This window comes from Amblyomma maculatum, chromosome 9, assembly GCF_055883805.1.
Source record: "Amblyomma maculatum isolate TAMU_Amacu chromosome 9, ASM5588380v1, whole genome shotgun sequence".
NCBI classification, from domain to species: Eukaryota; Metazoa; Arthropoda; class Arachnida; order Ixodida; family Ixodidae; genus Amblyomma; species Amblyomma maculatum.
In genome coordinates, this window is record NC_139352.1 from 121,252,114 (window position 1) to 121,274,684 (window position 22,571).

The window sequence follows — 22,571 nt, forward strand, 5'->3', positions numbered from 1 at the left end:
CTTTTGTCGCGCGGACAGAAAGCACGCACTGGACACCGCCGGCTCAGCTCGCTGCCTTCACGGCGTGCGCCGTGCGCTTTCTCTCGCACGAGCACGCGTCTTGACGCGCCCCCGCAGGCGCACCGCGACATGCCACCTGCATTCCGGTTTGATTGGGCAACCTGACGCGTATTTTCATGAAGGATACTTAATTATAGGTGTGAAACTTTTTATTCACGTCTGCACTGTAGAGCAGACAACAGACGGGGATGAGTAAATATTGATTGTGAATGCGTCCTATGTTAACAAAAACGTAGGAAGTGTACCTCGAGGTAAGTCCGGTATGTAATTATATTGTTGTATATAATATGTTTAAAAACTGCTAAAGTATCGTCAGTACTGTGAAGTAAAGTGGCCCGCTCGTTGACCATCGTTTTGGCCTGTAGCATGCGATCTATATACGGATTTCTTTTTTTATTATTACGACGTTACCAAAGGAAATCTTGCAGAAGAAGAATAAGTACGTAGTCCGAAGAAGGTGTCCCTTCAAAGACAAGAACGCTAGCAATCTCATAAGCACATGCGTGCTCCGTGCGCTGCACGCGACATAACCGGCTCGCTGGCTCGGAAGGCAGGTGAAATCCAAGCTTGTACTACATTGTGTTTTATTTCAGTTCTTAATAAATGGTTGTGCTCATTTGGGATAATATTTGGTTTGCACTCACGAACCCTGTGACGCGAATGGGGTGCTCCGTGCGAGTAGTGTCAGTCGGGCCATAGCTAGGATCACCTTTGTACTGCACTTCCGACATATCTTCGTTAATAATAATAATAATAATAATAATAATGATAATAATAATAATAAAATAATAATAATTGGTTCACTTATTGGCCAATTTGCGAAAATCTGTAAAACCGTCTCAGCAAGGCATGTTTTCCAACGCCATCCCCACCCCCGAAAAAAAAAAGGCCTTGTTCCTAGATATTTTCTTGGTCTATCTAAAAATGAAAAGGCAGCTGTGGACACTTAGAGCACATTCACACATCAGTCTCGCTCGCGGACGTCGCATCAGTTGATTTGGTTGCTTTCAGAGCACCCACAATCCAGGGAGAGAGCACATAAAATCGCCGAAACTAGACACGCGGGGAGCGAAGAGCAGGATAATCTTCTATCCTCTTAACTTTTTATGCATGGTGTTAAACCACTGTACTTTTTTGATGCCTCTCCAAGCCATCTTTATCAACTGTCAACCTTTCTGAGTTTACAAAGAAAGGGGAAATTGGCTCTTTTCGTTTCCACAAAGAACGCGAGATTTCCAGTACGATGTCATGTGGTTGGAAAACAGGTCTTGTGGACACGCTTCCAAAGACAACTGAAGTTGCACACTTGAGCCTCGTCTTTTGGGGCTTTGCCTACTATTGTGGCTTCCCATGACACAATGCTATTTAGTACATCCGTTTTGCATCAGCGGAAGCGTTTTTGTATCACCAAATAACCGTGAGGCGCAACGCGATCGCCGCGTGTGCACAGGAAACTAGCGGAGCGTCTGCTCCGGCGAAGCCCCATCGTTTCACATGTCGCCACCATGCCAGGAATGCGGCGCTGCCGTCGCGTGGCGAAACTTGAGCTTGGGTTCCCTATAAACCATAAGGGGCGAAATGTCAGGACCTGCCGGTTGCAACTGACGCGGGCGAAGCTAAAAGCGAGCGCGCGTTTCCCTTGCGCGTGAACGGCTGTAGCGGATGAGCAGCAGTGGGGCGGTGGCGACCCCACCGAGACTCGGCGGGCGGTGGAAACAGACCCCATTGGAGAGGCCGTAAGAGAAGAAAAGCGCGCTCTGCCTCGAGACTGGCCGTGGTTCTAGTAACGCGAGGGGCTCTAGTAACGTTGGGAGCGACCAGTCGACAGGCAAGACTGGTCAGTCAAAGTTTGTTCTAGTAACGTTGGTAAGTCAGACGCTGGATGGATGGATGGAATATAGGAGCGTCCCCTTTGAAACGTGGTGGTAGAAGTTACTATCATGCTCATGTTTCTCCCTATATCTTAATTATTGTTTTAGATTGGTTAACTATACCATCATTTTATATATTGAATTTTTATTTCTATATTGTGACATATATGCCCTGCATCGCTGGACGTAAAAGAAGACAACGATCAGAAGGAGTGACTCAGAAGACGACAAAGTGGCAGCAACGTTCTGTGCTAGAAGAAGGTTAACGCTGCTGTGATTCTGTGCTTTGTGTACTGCGTCATCCTGGACTAACCTTCGGGCACTAACCTTGCCACGTAACATCTTGGTGGAGGTGATCAAAGATCCCCGTGTGCACACATAAATCCATTTAAGCAGCCGAAAGCTGGATTTGCGCAGCGGCCGCCACCTACCTGGGATCACAACGTCAACAACGGCCACTATGACCTTTGAGGCAGCTCCTACCACCGCAACAACATCGGCGCAACCACTCGTCCTCACAAACATCCGCCACCTCTACCGTTCATCTACCGTTCGTGTTGCTGATGGCAATACAGCTACTTTGATCGGTATGTGTACTGCGAGAATTACCATTGCCGACCGCCATATCCCTGTCCTATTTACAGTCCTCACCAGTTGCCCTCACGACGTTATATTAGGACTCGACTTTTTAACTGCACATTCCGCGCTCATTGACTGTTCTTCTGAACTGCTTCATCTGGACCTGCCACTCTGTCCTGACAAACAGGCCTCTGATACCTCAACACTCCGTCTCCGCTCCTCTACATTTACTCGTCTGCCACCAGAAGCTGCAGTGTATGTGCTCATGTCGCCTTTCCCCTCCGTTCCGGATGGCGACTACGTTGTTTGCCCCATAACCGACGTGACACTGCAGCGTAGAATCGCTCTCCCTCATAACATCGTGCACGTAGAAAATAACAGCGCTTATATTCCAGTCTTGAACTTCGGCCTTTTTGTGCACGTTCTTCCTGAGGGCATTACTCTCGCCGAACTGACCCCACTGTCTGACATCACAGTTGCCGCTCTTTTGCCTGACCCTACTGCTAAAGTGTCGACACGACCTGCACCGTCCCCATCTCTGGAGGCCCGCATATCAGGAATCATCATCATCATCATCATCATCAGCCTGATTATACCCACTGCAGGGCGAAGGCCTCTCCCATATTTCTCCACTTAACCCGGTCCTGTGCTAGCTGCATCCACTTGACCCCTGCGAACTTCTTAATCTCATCCGCCCACCTAACTTTCTGCCGCCCCCTGCTACGCTTTCCTTCCCTTGGAATCCAATTTGTTACTCTCAGTGACCATCGGTTATCCTCTCTTCGCACTACATGTCCTGCCCATGTCCATTTCTTCTTCTTAATTTCCACTAGAATGTCGGTAACGGAATATCAGGAATGGTTGCATCTAATTTGCGGCCTGACCGTGCTACGGCACTTACGAGTCTTCTGAATTCGTACAGCGATATTTTCGATTTTGGTGACCGCCCCTTAGGACAAACGTCCCTCGTTACACATCGTATCGACACCGGAGACGCCCGCCCAATTCACAGAAGACCTTATCGAGTCGCCATTTCTGAACGACGCGTCATACAAGATGAAGTGGACAAGATGTTAGCAAAAAACATTATAGAGCCTTCGAGCAGTCCCTGGGCGTCGCCTGTCGTGCTTGTTAAAAAGAAGGACAATACCTGGAGATTCTGCGTTGACTACCGACACCTCAACAAAATTACAAAGAAAGACGTTTACCCGCTCCCCAGGATAGATGATGCCCTCGACTGCTTACACGGTGCCAGCTATTTCTCTTCCATTGATCTTCGTTCCGGTTATTGGCAGATCGCAGTCGACGAACGAGACCGAGAGAAGACCGCCTTCGTACTCCCGATGGCCTGTATCAATTCAAGGTGATGCCTTTCGGCTTGTGTAATGCGCCCGCAACATTCGAGCGCATGATGGATTCTCTCCTGCGTGGCTTGAAATGGACGACGTGCTTGTGCTATCTCGATGACGTCATTGTATTTTCTTCTACATTCGAGAGCCATCTCCAACGCCTTTATGCCATTCTTGGCGTCTTCCGAAGAGCTGGCCTTCAGCTGAACTCGAAGAAATGTAGCTTCGGCCGACGTGAACTCAAGGTGCTCGGTCACGTGGTCGACGCCCGTGGCGTTCAACCCGATCCAGACAAAATACGTGCTGTAAGTGCATTTCCTACACCCCGTTGTACCAGTGACGTGCGTAGTTTTCTTGGGCTTTGCTCCTATTTTCGGCGGTTTGTACCTAACTTTGCGGAGACGGCTCGTCCACTCACCAATCTTTTGAAGAACGACGCTCCATTTTGCTGGGACCAAGAACAATCCCAAGCCTTTTCTGCGCTCATTGCAGCCCTCACCAACCCACCCGTCCTGGCACACTTCAATCCTTCGGCACCAACGGAGGTACGCACCGACGCCAGTGGTCACGGTATTGGTGCCATACTCGCCCAGCAGCAGATGGGTCGCACTCGCGTCATTGCTTATGCCAGTCGCCTCCTTTCTGCGGCGGAACGAAATTACTCGATCACAGAACGTGAGTGCTTAGCCCTCGTGTGGGCCATTACAAAGTTTCGCCCTTACTTGTTTGGCCGCCCGTTCTCCGTCATCACCGACCACCATGCCTTATGCTGGCTTTCTACGCTGAAGGACCCTACAGGTCGCCTAGGTCGTTGGGCCCTCCGCCTTCAGGAATACACTTTTTCTGTCGTCCACAAGTCTGGCCGGCTGCACGCTGACGCCGATTGCCTGTCCCGCAACCCGGTAGATCCCCCACCTGCGAGCGAGTGCGACGATGACACATATGTATTGGCCATCTCTGACCTTTCAAACATTCCCCATGAGCAGCGCTTAGATCCGAAGCTTTGCAGCATAATCAATCGCCTCAGCACTGAACACCTTGATGCTACCCTTGCTCTTTTTGTGCTCAACAACGGCACCTTATACTGACGGAATATGCGACCAGATGGCGCCGAGCTTCTGCTCGTAGTCCCCGAACACCTGCGTACCACCGTTCTTCAACAGCTGCACGACGCACCCACAGCGGGTCATCTTGGCGTATCTCGTACGTACGATAGCGTCCGCCGCCGCTTCTTTTGGCCAGGTCTCTATCGCTCTGTTCGTCGTTACGTTGCTTCTTGTGACCGGTGTCAGCGACGGAAGAAGCCCTCGGCTATGCCTGCTGGATCCCTGCAGCCGATCGACATCCCAGTAGACCCGTTTTCCCGAGTTGGCCTTGACCTCCTCGGGCCTTTCCCACTTTCTGCGTCTGGGAATAAATGGATTTCAGTGGCCACGGATTATACCACGCGCTACGCTGTCACCCGAGCGATACCCACCAGCTGTGCAACTGATGTGGCTGCGTTTCTTCTCCATGACGTCATCCTGCTCCATGGTGCTCCACGCCAGCTGCTCACTGACCGTGGCCGTTGCTTTCTTGCTCGAGTAGTGGATGAAATTCTTCGGTACTGCTCCATTAAGCACTATTTTACCACCGCTTACCATCCACAAACGAACGGCCTCACCGAACGCCTCAACCGCACGCTCACGGACATGCTCTCTATGTATGTCTCGGATGATCACCGTGACTGGGATATTAATTTTTGTAACGTTCGCGTACAATTCCTCTCGTCACGACACAATGGGCTACTCACCGTTTTATCTTCTGTACGGCCGCGACCCTCCCCTTCCTTTTGACAGCGTATTGCCTCCCACCGCTAACGCCAGTTGCTACGTTCGTGACGCCATCTCCCGAGCTGACGCAGCCCGTGTTATTGCTCGCCGACGACTGGCCTCCTCCCAAAATTCTCAAAAACGGCGCCATGATTCTCGCCACCGGGATGTCCACTACTCTCCGGGCTCTCTCGTCTTGCTCTGGACTCCCGCTCGCAAAGTTGGGCTGTGCGAGAAGCTTTTGCCATGCTACGCAGGACCCTACCATGTTTTACGGCCAGTCACTCCTGTGACATACGAAGTCGCCCCTGTACACCCGCCGCGACAGTCCTCTATGCCACGCACCGAGATTGTTCATGTCGCCAGATGGAAGCTGTACTACCCCTCCAGTAGTTCGTCCTAGTGCGCACCGGGACTGTGCTTTTCGTGGGGGGGGGGGGGGGGGGGGGTAATGTGACATATATGCCCTGCATCGCTGGACGTAAAAGAAGACAACGATCGGAAGGAGTGACACAGAAGACGACAAAGTGGCAGCAACGTTCTGTGCTAGAAGAAGGTTAACGCTGCTGTGATTCTGTGCTTTGTGTATTGCGTCATCCTGGACTAACCTTCGTGCACTAACCTTGCCACGTAACAATATTACTAACATGTCACTTTTCTGCTTTTAAGCCACCAATTAATCTTCCAGTCGTTTTTTGGTAGCTTCCTCCGCAGGTTTATTCACCCGGCTACTCGTATCTCTTGCGCTCCCAGGCAGGGACCAAAGTGGAAAGGAGGACACGTTGCTCTTCTGGACGGATGTGACGTCAAATAGGTTTTATTGCTTGTTTTTTTTTTCTAGAAGTAAGCCTCAAACCCAGATGCCCACTGAGCCGCCCAAAGTGCCCAAAGTATGGCTACAGTGGCTAGTATGGCGGCTATGGCCCAAAGCACGGTGGGCCCAAAGGAAGGCTGGCGCGCTTTTCAGACAACGAGCGTTCGCGCTTTGCGAGCCCCAGGCACCCTAGGTTGTCTTTCATGCGTCGGTCTGCTACAGTTTGCGGGCCATCATCCCGGTAGATGCAAACTCGGTGATATGCGGATTCAGAAATTCAAGGGCGCAGCCCTCGGTGCAGCCTTCTGACTGCGGTGAGTCGTACATGCCCGCGAACTCTAGGTAAAACATTTGTTGTCTTTCTGCCATCGCCTTTCTTGCAGCTTCTTTAACGAGTTCTTGCACGGCAGCGCAAGAATGCGTTAGCCTCAATTATTGACGCGGCGTAATCGCGTGACAGTCTCAGGGCGAAGGTGTGAGGAGACTGCGTAATGGCGTCCACGATCTCGTTTCATTGCGCTTGAAACTTCCATACCTGCTGCTGTATGATAGTGCCATTCTATAGTCTAATCATAATTCGTTTGAATTAACCCATTTGCTCGGCTTGGCCCTCTGCGTGTATAGGCATAGGAATAAAAATTAAAAATAAAAGCACTGCACCCAGTCTGTAGCATATGCAAACAAGTGAAAACAAGAAATAAGCTGAAACTCGTGTGATAATTGCGCACATTTATGTTATGGCGGGCCGCGTGTTTAAAAACGAGGTAACAGCTTCTCCTCAGTTTCGGTATAAGCTGATCCGTTTTTAACGGGATTACTTCCGAAAACCTCGCATATACTCATATGACGGCAGAGGTGCCTGAACGTGCCTCGATTGCCCTTCACCTTTATCGAACTTTTTTTTTATTACGCAAACTTGCCATAAGGCATATTATAAAAAAACCATGTAAATTGTTTTCCGTAAGGACTTAATCGAACTTGCGTGCTTACGATCTTCCAAGGCTGCTTTAAAACCGCGCGAGAAAAAATAATAGCTATCGTGAGATGCATCTAAGTAAGCAATAATCATGTGGCTGTGGCGGAACCATTTAGAGAATTGCATTCGTGCGATGGATGTTTATGTAAGTCGCCGCACTCATAAATAATGTATTTAGCGAGTTAATGAACTCGCAAATGTACGGAGAAAAAAAAAAAAAGACGCGGAACCACAGCAGAGAGCGCCAGAGCACGCATGCATGCAATTCGGGCAGGCATGCAGCTTCGGGTAGTCGCTGCCTAACTTTGCGCATGTGGGCCTTATATTATTAGTACTTTAACGATAGCGAAATTGTTGGCTGCCGTCTTGCCCTTGGCATTTTAAAGCTGGCAGCTCGACTGTAGTACGAGCGCAAGCTGAGGCAACTCGTGTTTTATAGTTTGCGCCAAGCTGCGGCGGAACACTTGATGCATAGATGGCGAGCGCCGCGGTGCGGCGAAAGACGCTGCCCCGCCCCTTTTCCAACTTAAAGGCCGCTGTACGGTTGCTTTTTTGACCCGCTCCGCACGCATGCGGCCGCACCGAGACGACCGGTTCGGCGGGGAATACAATAGCGCACACGCGCATCCGTCGTCCGCAGAAAAGTTGACTCAATCTCAACTTTTTGCCCGCACGTGCTGATCAGCAAGGCGACCGGATTGCAGCTATTGGTTGCGCTGTAGGCGACGTCTCATGACGTCTCTGGCTCCTCCTCCCCGATCTTGCCAGGCAATATGGCCGCCAGCGGTGACAGCGAAGCGACGAGCGAAGCGTAGATGGTAGTTGTTGCTCTGCCGCAAAAACCAATATACTTTGCGCGCATTGCTTACTAGTGTTCCTATCGACTGTGATTTCCCCTCAAGTCGGATCATATGCGCCACTGTTATCTGCGCTGAGCTGAAGACAGTGATCTTCCAACCGGCGAAGTGTACTAGGCCGCACCGGTGTCACGATGTGTTTGTGGTTATCGCTAGCCGCGAGGATCTTCACGGCCGACAGCCAGCAACAGTTTCACAGTGATTTTCATGCGCACGAATCGGCTCCTCAGCGCATCGAAAAGTGCCCGTGCATGTGTTGCGAAAGTGTTTACGACTTGAGCGACTGCCACTTAGAAGAGGACTGTCCATGTTTGCAAAGTTCGTCACACACTGTGTTTTCCTAATGCTGAAATTAGCTTGGTGACAGCTAGTCTGGCACCCGTTACACTGTTCGCAGTGACCGCAACAGAAATGAGCACACGACTTTGTTTCCGCGATGTGTCGATCGCCTGTTTTGATCGCGGTCCGTGTATGTGCTGTGCTAGCCGAGCCCTTCCCGTGCGAGCGCCGAGCCCTTCGACGACGTTAGCCGCACGGCTTTCGGGCTACTAATATGCCACTATTCCGCGGTTTGCGCTTTGTGCTGATATGGGTGCTCGACGGCACTGTGCAAACTGTGAAAATATCGTGTACTTTCACGGCAGCTGTCACTTTGAGAGTACCTTCCTGTTTATTTTTATTTCCTGCTAGCTATGGTGCACCTATGTCTGCAATAAGTATCTGTGCGATGAATCGGTCGACTGAACACTTCTGTATGTGATGGGCTAAACACTTTATTACCACATCAGGTCTTAAAAAAAAAAAGTACAGTATGGCGGGAGGTTATGCTTATGAAAAAAAAAGCACACCATATGCAACTGTGCCTCATGATATGGACACACTGGTGTACCTAAGGCATGTTGAGCATGAAAACATATTTGGTTAAAAAGAAAGAAAACAATTGAAGAAATTATTGTGGTTACAATCTGCTTTCTTCTTGCATAACTTGGATGAGTTAAGTTCATTGGACAACTGCTTAGACAAATGATGTATGTAGGCTTTATACTGACATGATGCTGTTATGGAGTTGCACACATTACATCCCATACTTGTTGCTTTGACAGCTCTACTCTCGCCAGACTGCATGCCAACTCAGTTTCAATGGTATTGAGTAGCTGTTCAGCTGCGTTTCTTTGCTAAGGGGTACCAATTGAGATATTTTCGATGCCATCAAAATCAGATGTCGATGCTCATGTCCGTGCCTATTTGCTGCTTCCATTTTGCTGTGACGCCCATGATTACTTGCCTACTGAGTGATATCGATGATGTACGTGTGCAGATCTTCAACAATGTAGAATGCAATACTGATTTTTTTAGTCTTTGTTGCATTTGCTGCTCGCCAAAATTTTTGCACCTTGCAAAGTGATCAACTGGGTTTTCTCACATATCAGTTTACATTTGCTGTATGGCCACCACTGTGCATGGTCTCATACCACATTTGCAAAGATTCATTACCTTATCTTGTCATCTTGTGTTGAGCATTATCACATAGGTATTGGTTCTATAATGGTGATGTTGATCCACTATGAAAGCTGTGAGGCATGGATGTAACACCTGACTTGTTGACACTAAGGTCACATGTAACTTAATCTGAATTCATTCCTTTTCTGCTTAGATTGGATTTGCTGTTTGCATTCACAGATTCACTACTCTGCTTTGCACCTATGCAGAGTGTTTTACCTTAGCTTTGCAGGATAAGGTTATAACAGAATGGTTACAATCTAAGCGGGCAGCCTAATTCATTTTGTGCAATGACTAGCAAATGAGCTGCCAAGCCTTGCAGCGGTGACTTTACTGCTAACTATTTTAACATAAGGAAAAGTGATTTGGGAAGCGGAGTGTGTGAGCTGAAGGTCTCAGTGTGCCTCACAATTCATGAATTCACAAAAACATTGTACACAGTGCAATGAACGGTAAGGATGGCAGTTTTTCACAGAGTAACAGCCATACAATTCAGTCTGTTTCACTTTCCTACGCAAATACAAAGAGCCTTAAAAGCCCTCACACACTATAATAGAAACCTCGGTACCACAGTGGTAGTTTTGTTTGCAAGTATTGCTGTGCTTATTAATGAAAATTACATGGGTCACAAAAATACATTTTAACGAGCTGTATATGTGAACTTATTTCTTTTCTAGTTATGGTAATGACACTAACAGCCAGGCTGTGGGACTCAAGAAGGACATTTCTCTTTGGAAAGTGTGCAAGATAATTACAACACTGTGTTTCATGGAACAAAAATCTGTTCAGTGCAAAATATGTCGGCTTAACTTGTTTCTAAACTTTTACACAACGCATTAATATGGGTCTTGTGGAGCTGGCAAAAACACTGCTAAAGGACAAGGACAGTAGGAAAGAATAAATGCAATTGTACTATGTAGCAATTCTTGTTCTCCTTGTTTCTTCATGCAGTTTCCTCTTTTCTTTTCCCACGAGCTATCCCCACAGTGCACTGGGATCAAGCCCTTTAGAATTTACTTAGTCACGACAGGAGAAAGTACAGGAAGCAGTGTGTATGTGTACTTGTAATGCACATTATAGTTAGCCATCTCATCTCATTGGCCTCAAAGTCCCCGCTGGGGTGGCGCGCTCGACTGCTGTTCCCAAGGATATGGGATCAAATCCCGGCCCTGGCGGTCACTTTTGGATGGAGGCGAAAAACAAGGCACCCGTGTGCTGTGCGATATCAGTGCACGTTAAAGAACCCCAGGTGGTCGAAATTTCCGGAGTCCTCCTTTACGGTGTCTCTCATAGCCCGAGTTGCTTTGGGACGTTAAACCCCACAAACCAAATCAAACCATTGACCTCAAAATGCTGCTTATTCTCATCATGATCCCAGAAGCATGCACCCCCTTCCAATACAAAGCATCTGATAAGAGACTACAGGACAGCTTCCACCATATCAGTTAAGACCACAACTGCGTCATCACCGTTTCACTTGAAGCTGACCCCAAGAGATGCCAGCAAACCATGCATACCAAGTATCCCGGCTAAATTTAATCAAACCTTAAATTAGGTAGACTGGTCTAGGCTAGTGAAACCAACCGAGAACTATTCAGAGTTGATTGCCCTAGTCTCCAGTGGCTTTCCATTTGCCATGGTTTTTCTGCAGGTAGTAAAAACTAATTAGTGACTTATTTATTGGCCCCAGGAGCAAAGCATCAGCTCTAAAGTTGCAGATAGTGCTGAAAAGCAGCTGCCCGCAATGTTTGCTTCATGGCATGATTTCCATAGCTGGCTTCCAAATAGAGCTTTCATATGACTAGCTGCTCACACATATCTCTCACCCACATCATGCAAAGCCACACCATGGAGAGCACTTCTGACAAAAGCCAATTTTGTTGTCCGAGCCACGTTTAAGGACATTGAAGAGGAATTGCTGTCATGCAGACACTTTATTTGTTGGGTTTGTTGCCGTTCAAGACAGAGAAAAAAAAAGTTATGCAAAATAGAAGGCACCTTAGTGCAAACATTTCTGTCAGCTGTTTTGGAAAACAGTTTTCTACTTGCTTATTGATACTAATTGTTCTTGAAACCAATAATTTAAATGTTAACTATATAGCCTTAATCATTTTAAGGTTAAATAATGAAACACCAGCCTAGGCCAGGCAACTTTCAACAGCCCACAGCTGGATTATTTCACTGAGCTAGGGCACATAGATTTTCTGAAAACTAGTACACCTGGTATATAACACACTGCATAGTCTTTTGTTTGTTTGTTTTTTCTCTTTTAGTTGTTTTAATGTCACAGCCACCTTCTGTTTTAAGTACATCACACAATATACTAAGTATTGATTTCAGGAACTCTAGGATTAAAATAATGTGTTTTATTGCACAAACATTTCTCATATTAAAATAAACTGCATTTAACCAACATCAATGCTTTCATAAAGCAGCAGCCCAAAGAGAGCCCTGTGCAACAAACATGTAGTAACAACATGGCAAACTGCAGCTAATGTAAATACTTTTGCCGTCATGGGAACTAATTACCCTGGCTCTATTCCCACATAGAAATTGCCAATAGCTATACATGTTTCATGCCGAAATCCTCATGCTTTAGTTTGCATGTTACAGCACTGAACTGCATCCAAGAATTCAATCAGTTGTGAGTGAGCTGTTTTTCTCTTCAGGTAACACCTTGAGTCTCCATTTCCTTTTCACACATCTGTCACATATTTCATTTTAATTTTCCTTTAGGGGAATGTAGTGGAAGGCAAAAGAGAGCTTGCATTGGTTTGAGGCTAATCATTGGTAGATCTTCCATAATTGTTATCTTTCCCGGGTTGCGCTGGTTCAGGCTCCACTAGATTTTTTTTTTTTTTGTAGCTCTTTTCTGTATTGTATACATGCCCAAACCGTCATATCATTCCTTTTTGAATGTTTCTTTCAGCATTCATGATTTTAACGCCTGGTGATTGTCGCCAATGCAGATTCTTGTCTTTTATCCTCACTGCACTCATACACCTTGCCATCAATGGGACCGGTGCGTGCTACTTTTGCAACTAATAGCTCTTTATTGGGCTGACTTGCACCCACAAAACAGTAAAGCAAAACGGCTTCGTCTATAGTAGCAATCGTGCTCATCGGTCGTCGAACTATGAATGCGCGTTCATTTGACAGTGCTCAACTTAAATTCGGCGTAGAAACATCTAGATAAATCAGCGAAGGCATACTAGAAAAGTCAGAAAAGTGGACAATGTGGTGGCAGCTACGAACCGTGCGAGCAAAGGCCAATTCAAATTTACGGTGGTGGCCATGTAAGCACTCAAGAACTCTACTTAAGCGCTACTAATTTGTAGCTGACGAGACCCCATGAGCACAACAAAAACACACCATGGTGATCCCAAGGCAAGCGAACTGTGCCTAGGTGAGAAGTGATTTGGGAGCAGGCAGTAGTGATCGGAAGGATTCAATGTGCCTCACAGTTCATGGGTTCACAAAATATTGTCCACAGTGGAACGGTATGATGAAAGTTTCACAGAGTAACAGCCGATGTGATTCATTCTGTTTTACTTTCCTACTGAAACGAAAGAGCCTTGAAAGACCTCACACTCTACAATATAAACCTTGCTACCACAGTGCCAATTTTGTTTGCAAGCATTGCCGTGCATATTAATGAAGAATACATGGGTCACAAGGCTCCAATAGGCTCTTGTTTATTGTCCAAGTACCAAACTTCCATGTCAATGAAGTGTAAATGCATTGAAAATTTCATCTGCAGGAAAACTGCTCGTATTAAGAGTCGTTCACGTTCATATTAACAGGGTCTGTGTTAACGAGGCATAGCTGTATATGTGAACTTTTTCTTTAGTTATGGAAATGAGACAAAGAGTGAAGCTGTGTGTTTTGAAACTGTGGGACTCAAGAAGGGCATTTCTCTGGAAAGGCTGCAAGACGATTACAACACTGCTTTGCATGGAACAGAAATTGTTGATTGCAAAATAAGTCGACTTAACCTGCCGTGAATACTTTTGCACAACACATTAACATATGTCCTGTGGTGCTGGCAAAAAAATACTGCTAAAGGACAAGGTCAGTAGGAAAGAATAAATGCCACTGTACAGGGAAGCAATTCTTGTTATTTTCCTTTCTCCTCACACAGTTTCCTCTTTTGTTTAGCCACCAGGTATCCCTACAGTGCACTTGCATCAAGATCTTTGAAATTTACCCAAGGTGATGACAGGACAAAGTACAGGAAGCAGTTTGTATGTGTACTTGTAATGCACACTTTATAATCACCCACATCATCATACATTGGCCTCAAAGTGTGTCTTGCTAATAGTCCCCCAGTTACTTGGCGAATTGCACACAGACAAGAATGCATACAGAGTTAAATAAAATGAAAAGAGGCAAACTTCAATACACAGCAAAGGATGCCAGTGAAAGATGCAAGCCACAGCTGCCCTTCTTTTTCCTCGATGCTCTTTCGCCCAACTTCAACATGGCCTTTTCCAAGTTTCTGATGCTTGTGTTCTTCGAAAAGCAAACTAAGAACAAAAGAAGCTATATTAGGTTGAAAATGTTACTAGTCAGCAACCAAAATCCCTTCTGAAACTTTTAGTTATAAAAGGTAATGACACCACTTAGTAATTAGCAATGTTATCTACTACCTTGTGGTTTTGAAAAGAGAATCACCATTACATTCACCCTTACTATTTTTACTTGTCAAGAAAAGGCCAGAAATATCACTGTAAAGCCAGAAATATCACTGTTTCATACAGCAGCACAATGAGCCCCGTGGAGCAAATTTGGATCAGCAGCTAGAACATACTGCAGGAAGCACGCAGTGTGTAGTGAACTGCACATAATTTCCTTATTTGCCAGTAACTATATATACCGCCACATAACAATCGGTATATGTGTGTACATATGCTGTATGAATGCTTATGGTCTAGCTTGCATGCAATATTATATATATATATATATAGATATACCTATATCAGTCGTCGATTTGCTTGACAACTTCCTTCATCACCATATATATATATATAGCATTAAAGGAGCGAACAGTCTCAGAGTGCAAGGCAAACTTTTTTTTTTTTTTATTATTCATACTGTTGACTTTTACGGGAATGTTGTCGTGTGTTGATTACAAATAAAGAGCATTAAATGCAAAGCGGAAGGAAAAACAATGCGCCGATGGTGGGAGTCGAACCCACGACCTCCGAATGTCGTGTTCAGTGCTCTTCCAACTAAGCTACATCGACGGCTGTCCTCCCCTCCGCTTGCTTGGGTATATATGCTCACTAACCGGATATATATATATATATATATCCGGTTAGGATATGCACATGACTGCACTGCAGGCTGCAACGCCCCTGTAAACTTCACAGCTGCCTTTTGGACAAGTCTGAAGTCACCTGAAAAGAAACAGAACAAAAACAGAAAACCACAAGCACAAACAGGCAAAGGAATGAAAGAAAAATAAATGAAGAAGCTGCTATAAATGGCAAAGGCCACACAGTTACACGAGCGCAGCACAGTGAGAGCTCTGAAGCGAAGCCAGTACATAAAATGTCACTGGCTGGTCTGGGCCTGGATCAAACAGACCGCTATGAGAGGGCCCGCTGAACCAGATGCAGACCAGAACCTGGCAGCGGCAGCAGAACAGCAGCACTGTTAGGCATTCAAGAGATTTTCACCCAGCATACAAATGGTCAACACATGTTGCGTCCTAGCGCTGGGCTGCCACTGCAAGCCGGGAATTGCTTGAATTCCTAAATGCAGCACACGGACCAGTTGCAGGAAGCCACTCACAATGCAGTGCGAGCTGTGGTGCCATGCCAGTACATGAAAAGTCACCAGCTGGCCTGGATCAAACGGACCGCTATGAGAGGGCCCGCTGAACCAGATGCAGACCAGAACCTGGTAGCAGCAGCAGAACAGCAGCACTGTTAGGCATTCAAGAGATTTTCACCCAGCATAAAAATGGTCAACACATGTCGCGTCCTAGCGCTGTGCTGCCACTGCAAACCGGAAATTGCTTGAATTCCTAAATGCAGCACATGAACCAGTTTCAGGAAACCACTCACTGTAGTGCAAGCTGTGGGCCAGGTCTCAATTCTTTTGTCTAGCTTTAACGTGAGCTAACCGAGCAAACCTGAAAATGCCTATTGAATAAAATGTAGGCCGGAATTCGACAATGGCTACACCATGTTCACGTTCAAGGTAAATGTAACTTGCTATTTTGGAAGTACAATGCCAGCATCAAGTACTTTGTCCTGCCATGACACACGTCCAGCTTGAGAGAGAAGGTACTGCACGAACTTTTCTCGCACTGCCTTTGCCTGAGCTCCATAGTTGTTGCTGCTGCACCTGCGAACAGGTGTAAAGCCAAGACCTGTGCGCTCATCAGCTCTCCATTCACCATCAATTACTCGCCCATCCTCTCCCACCCTGTCAACATCTGCTGGGGAACAATACTGAAAAATGGTGTCCTCTTCGTCATCAAGTGTCCTCAGGTAGTTATGCAAAAGCACAGTGGCCCATGCTATTGCATCCACCGTTTTTGTAGAGGCCCTGATTTCCTGACGAAGGATCCTCCACCGGTTAGCCAAAATACCAAAGGCATTCTCTACGATACGCCTTGCTCGACATAGCCTATAGTTAAAAATCCTCCTTTCTGAGTTCAGGCTTGCTCCTGGGAAGGGTCTCATGAGATTTGAAGACAGTGGGAAGGCCTCATCCCCAACTATGACATAAGGAAGTTCTACAGAGGTGCCTGGGAGCAGCCTTGGTTCTGGTATGGACCAAGAGCCCGCTCTGAATTCCCCAGTTCACAGCTGTTGAAGAGGCCAGCATCCCCACGAGAACCGCATTCCCCAATGTCTACTTTAATGAATTGATATCTGGCATCACACACAGCAAGTAGAACTGTGCTGAAGCCACCCATGTAGTTGTGGAACACTGTTCCAGAGTTAACAGGCGCCTCTATCTTAATGTGCTTCCCATCAGTTGCCCCAATACAATTTGGAAAATTACAAAGGTCTTCAAATTCAAAAGCTATTCGTCTCCAGTCAGCTGTGGTTGGCTCTGGGAGATACAAGGGCTGAAGAACTTGCCACAAGGCAATGCATGTTTGCCTCACAATACGGCCTGCTATAGAGTCGGAGATCCTGTACGACTTTGCTATAATCCTCAATGTGGAACCGTGTGCCAGGTACCTGCAAAAATAGGAAACCCAGTGAGTAGGACCAATGCAAAGTACTATTTGTACATGGAACAAACTTTTAGGCACAGGTGTCATTCAGTGAAGCAGTTTATAATTTGCTTTCCGGGGGGTTTAACGTTGCAAAGTGAACCAAGGTTATGAGGGATGCTGCTAGGTTAGGAGGGTCCGAAAATTTTGACTACCTGGGGCTCGTTAAAGTGCGCTAACATTGCAATGTACACAGGCGCCTTGCTTTTTGCCTCAATTGAAAAGTAGGCACCACAGCCTGGATCAAATACAAATCCTCGAGTTCAGGAGTAAGTGTCCATCACCGAGCTGATATGGTGGTGAGATACTAGTTCATATTGTTGAAAAGCATGAAATGCAAGCACAATCTCAAACAGGCAATACATAGGCATGGAACCACTCTTTGATTAAGAATGAAGTACTTAGTACAAGCACGAAGAATTTTGGAATTATTATTCTATTAGTCAGCAGATCACTACATCAGCAACCAATCATTAGCTGTAATAAAAGAATCCGCGTAGTCGGCGTCTTACTACACCTGCCCCCTTTGCTTCATATCTCAGAGCTGATCTGATGTCATAAAAGTCCTTGAGGGCAAGGAGCAGTAGTCGAAGAACGAGACTATGCAAGGCTTGGCAGTGGTATTTTTCTTTCGTATAGGTTGTGCCTACTTTGAACACAAGTGCAGTGCCACTGGCATTCACACCACTAATGTTTCTATTAACTAAACAAGGGAACATGCAAACAAATCTCGGAACACACTTGCTGCAATACCTGAAGTCAGAGGCACTTTGGCAATGAGTTTCCTCAGTACCGAGCCAGGCCACTGAGCTCTTGTTCACTTGTACTGTTTGGTTTCGGTTTGTAGGGTTTAAACGTCCCAAAACGACTCAGATTATAGAAGTCAAAAGATTATGACATGTATTCTAGCTTTCAGTTTTTCACTGAATGCTTGGTTGATGCAAATACTAACATTATCTCACCCATCCATAAGCTTGAGAATGTGAGCTAGGCCCATGATACGTGATATGCTCTGCCAATATTAATACACGAGAAATGGAATCATGTGCCTTGTAAAAAGCCAGCAAAATGTATACAGCTTTACATTTGGTAAATATAAAAGTGCAGATTCTCACTATATGGTTGGGCATCTAAATATCTGATCAACGAGGATCCAAAGAAAATTAATGTATGGACATTTGAGTGTGAAACCTTATAAAAGGAAGTAACGTAAATGTGCTGGATGCATGTAAGTCCCCAAAAGAGGACTCAAAATCCATAAATATTAGTTTTCCACCACCTTAAATTGAAATAACAGTATCAAGACCTGTTGCTCCCTTACGACAACGCAAATTTGCAATGCACTGTCATGAGATATTTTATTATCGGACTGTTTTTTAGACTTACACAGTCTCTTTACATGCTATGTAAATATATGGCCTTTTGTTTTCCTTGTATTTAGTATCTACATATTCAATGTTGGACGAGCCATGCATAAAAAATTGCAGTATGTTTGCAAAAAAAGTCATCAATAGACTCTGACATTCAAGGCATGCAATCAAGCTATGGAGATGTAATTTACTTAGGATCATCACACCTAAATCAAAATTCAAGCAAGTCTACATGTTTTCTTTGCAGCTGGGAGCCCTTTGTGTCAATAGGCCATGGTCAACATACTGCTAGAAGTATGCTTAAATATTAGTTCAGCATGATATGGTGGCCTGAAATTTTTATACCTTTTTTTAGCCTAAGATAATAAGATAAATCAGGGGAGCTGACTACTTTTCTGCGTTTGCTGATTACTATAATTGCTGCAGCATTATTCTGCTGTGAAATTTTGTCAGCGTTCAGCATTTCCTCTTAGCAGCTTTGGAACCGCTCGACTACAAAATACTGACAGCAAGCTAAACAGTGAAGCAAATATTCACAATATTCTAACATATTTTCACATTTCTACTTAGCACTGGTCGATGGATGTCTTGCATTGTTTGTAAAATAACGTATGTGCAATCAAGAAACAAACTGGGAGATCTCACGAAAAGCACGTGGTGTACTAGACATGGCAATACTTGACAATATAGAATTGACCACAAATGTAAAGGAATGTTTACAGCCACAATAAAAAGTTAGTATAATCCAAAATGACATTATAGCCTTCTTGACTGAGCAGATGTTGAAATGCTGAAAGGATGATTACATGCAGGAGCTAACCATAAGCACTTAAAAAGCTTACTAGTACAGCTGTCACTATGCACACAAGTAGAACAAGAAAACCCATGAGGCGCTGTGCACTGTGAATAACAAGTAAACAATACATTTTTTTTTCATACATGTGGTACAATAACTAAAGAGCTTAAAATGTGGATGCACCTTAAACAGATGACAGCATTGCATACACCTGCACATGGTATATGCTACCTACACGTCTCTGGACTGTAAAAAAAAAAAAAAAAAAAAAAAAAAAAAAAAAAAAAAAAAAAACACGCTTACCTTAATGTGAATGCCAGCTTCTCCCCAGCTGACAAACTGACCATTGAGGCCATTGGCTCAATCAGAGGTCTAACTCTAGGAGACTGTCAAACCTGCACAATAACAACAGCATAATGAAACACTTGTCTATTGAATAAAATGAGTTAGACAACCCCACGTTTCCTGTACGCAAAAAAGCACGGCAGATGCATGTATGCTGAGTAACAAGGGCGATATGCTACAGCGGCCACGGGTAAAATTAAAATTAGTTCATGCTTTTTACTGACTGAGAAATTCATGAACGTGATGTTGGCCGTACTCCTTCGTATCGGGTGAGCCTAGGTAATTACCGCGAAGCTGAGGCAAAAAAACACACAAAAAAAAAAAATAATAATAGAACCAACTAGGCAAGAAATTGATGTCCATACTTTATTTTTTTCATTGACGAGCACTTTCGCGCCTTTGGCTCGCTTCGTTGAAAGGCTTCGTTGAGGTTAATAATGCACAAATGTAACCGCGTTTGCATTCCCAGTCTCTTTCATAGTTATGAGTAAAACAAACTTAGTAATAAAGTTTTTACACGCTCTATGCTCTGACGGATGAAAACGCACTTCCCATCTCATGCTTCCCTGACGCGAGCACACTACCTGCTTCGGCGTACTGCGCTCAAGAAATTCACGAAATACAGGCAAGGATGATATGAACATGAACTACTTACCTTTCCACAGACATGCGGAAGTACTGGAAGAAGTCTGTGCCGTCTCCGCTTCTCATGTCCCGCACCAACGTAAAATACTCGCCGAGTCGACGCCGATCTCTCAAAAGACGTTTTGTAGGCTTACGCCTTTTACGTTGCTGCTGGTGGATTACGTCGGCGGCGATGAACTGAGCAACTAAAGACCAACTGACATCGCTACTGGCGGCCATGTAGGTAGTCAGGCGCTCTGCTGATCTGCTACTCATGTGGTAGCTGACGAGAGCCATCGATCACACCAAAAGCCTCGACAAAAAACACGCCATGGCGATTCCGACACAGCCGAGATGCAGCACGCTAGAAAGGAAGACGCGGAAGAGCTCCGCGGTGGTCACGCAGCAGTTGGAGAATGATGGTATTGGACAGAAGGCGACGCCCGAACGCGCCAATCGGGACGCTGGAACCGTCCAGCTGACCGGCAGTCAGCAAAACGATCGTACAACACCCTTTCCGCACCCCGTCCGCTTGAGGCAGAAAACGTGCGGGCCTCATGCATGCGGAGCGGGTCAAAAAAGCAACCGTACAGCGGCCTTTACGCTCTCTCCGGCCGATTGGAACGGCCGGAGAGAAACGTGCGCGCCGAGGTGATCTCGGAGGCCATGGTGAAGCCGTGGCTGCCGAACCAAAGCTGGAGTTTGGATATTTTTATTTATTTAGAACATACTGCAGGCCTACAGTAGGCCCAAGCAGGAGGGGCGAATACATAATACATGCAAAAGGAACAGGATTAGCAAAATTGAAAAATGTTGAATACAAGTTGTAACACAACATACAACAATAAATACAAGGCTCAGATGCAAAATACAAAAAGTAAACGTAGAAATAAATGGCTCTCAAATTAAATGCTGTGAAGAAAACATTGAGTCAAAAGAATCAGCTCTGGTTAAAAGATCTGGCGGACACCTGTTCCACTCCTCAATGGTGCGTAGAAAAAATGAGTATTTAAAGGCGTTAATCCTAGCACTGTAAGGGGTTAATGATTGTGCATGATGATTTCGTGTTTGGCGCGTAGTGTTAGGTTTAAGGAAGGTGTCTGCATTCATAGACAGTTTATGGTTTTTTAGTAAGAAAAACCTCAGTCTTTGAATTTTCCGGCGCAGCTGTAATGTTTCAATACCGTGAGTTCTCATGAGGGTCGTTGGTGAGTCAGTTACACGATACTTTGAAAAAATAAAACGGACGGCTTTGCGTTGAATCGTTTCAAGGGCCTCGATGTTACGTTTAGTGTAGGGATCCCAGACGGTGCACACATATTCTAGTGATGGCCTTATTATTGAAAAGTAGGTTAATTTTTTTAAGTTCAGGTGGGACAAGTTTTAGTTTATGTCTAAGAAAGCAGAGTTTACGAAAGGCTGAGGAGCATACGTTTGATACATGTTTATTCCAGCTAAGGTTTTTCGTTATTGTAACTCCTAGATACTTGTACTCGCTGACTTCGGTCAGACGGTGAGATGAAATATTGTAAGGAAATGAGAAGGAAGCCTTTTTGTTAGTTATCTTCATGTATACTGTTTTCTCTAAATTTAGCTTCATGTCCCATTTATTACACCATGTATGTATGTTCTGAAGATTAGAGATTAGTAAAACTTGATCATCTTGGCAAGTAATTTGGTGAAATAAAACGCAGTCATCTGCAAATAATCTAATTTGAACAGGGGTAGTTATAACGTTAGTGATGTCATTGATATATATCAAAAAGAGAAGAGGTCCGAGGACGCTTCCCTGTGGGACGCCTGAAGTGACCGGCAGGTGGTTTGAATAGCAATCATCAATACAAACAAATTGTGTGCGGTGAGAAATGTATGAGGAAATGCAACGAATTATGAAATTAGGAAGACCAATAAGTTCAAGTTTCTAAATTAGTTTGGTATGAGAAATAACATCAAAGGTTTTGCTGAAGTCTAAAAAAATAACATCTATTTGACCAGCGCTATTTAGTACACATGCAAAAGTATGAATGACAGAAGTTAGCTGAGTGACGGTGGAAAAGCCTTTTCGAAACCCGTGCCGATGGGGGGTAAGCTCCTTGTTATCGTTTAGAAATGTAGTTATGTAGTTAGCTATGATATGCTCAGCAAGTTTGCAACATGTGGAAGTTATTGATATGGGACGATAATTAGCATTCAAGGCAGGATCACCCTTTTTCAGCACGGGCACAATCCGCGCTTTCCTCCAGTCGGAAGGAATGTTTCCTGTTTCAAATGATTTGCGGAAAATAACAACCAGGAACTCTGTGATGGCTTCTGCATAACGGCGCAAAAAAATATTTGATATCCCGTCAGGTCCAGCGGACGCTTTAGTTTTGAGGTTGAGTA

At 45.3% G+C, this 22,571-nt stretch overlaps 1 protein-coding gene across 2 annotated transcripts; it reads right to left on the bottom strand.

The window, feature by feature from the left end:
- Nucleotides 1-14,604: 14,604 nt before the first annotated feature.
- Nucleotides 14,605-20,730, bottom strand: LOC146180265 (uncharacterized). 2 transcript variants are annotated; one of them, XM_084579476.1, is made up of 3 exons: nt 20,221-20,730; nt 19,524-19,615; nt 14,605-17,019 (listed from the first exon to the last, which is right to left on the bottom strand). In XM_084579476.1, exons 2-3 carry the CDS (start codon nt 19,574-19,576, stop codon nt 16,566-16,568), a joined length of 507 nt encoding a protein of 168 aa, XP_084435602.1. In that variant the 5' UTR covers nt 19,577-19,615; nt 20,221-20,730; the 3' UTR covers nt 14,605-16,565. The 2 variants fall into 2 exon arrangements, with proteins under 2 accessions (XP_084435602.1, XP_084435603.1); XM_084579477.1 differs by lacking the exon at nt 20,221-20,730 and having other exon boundaries at nt 19,524-19,868.
- Nucleotides 20,731-22,571: the final 1,841 nt, after the last annotated feature.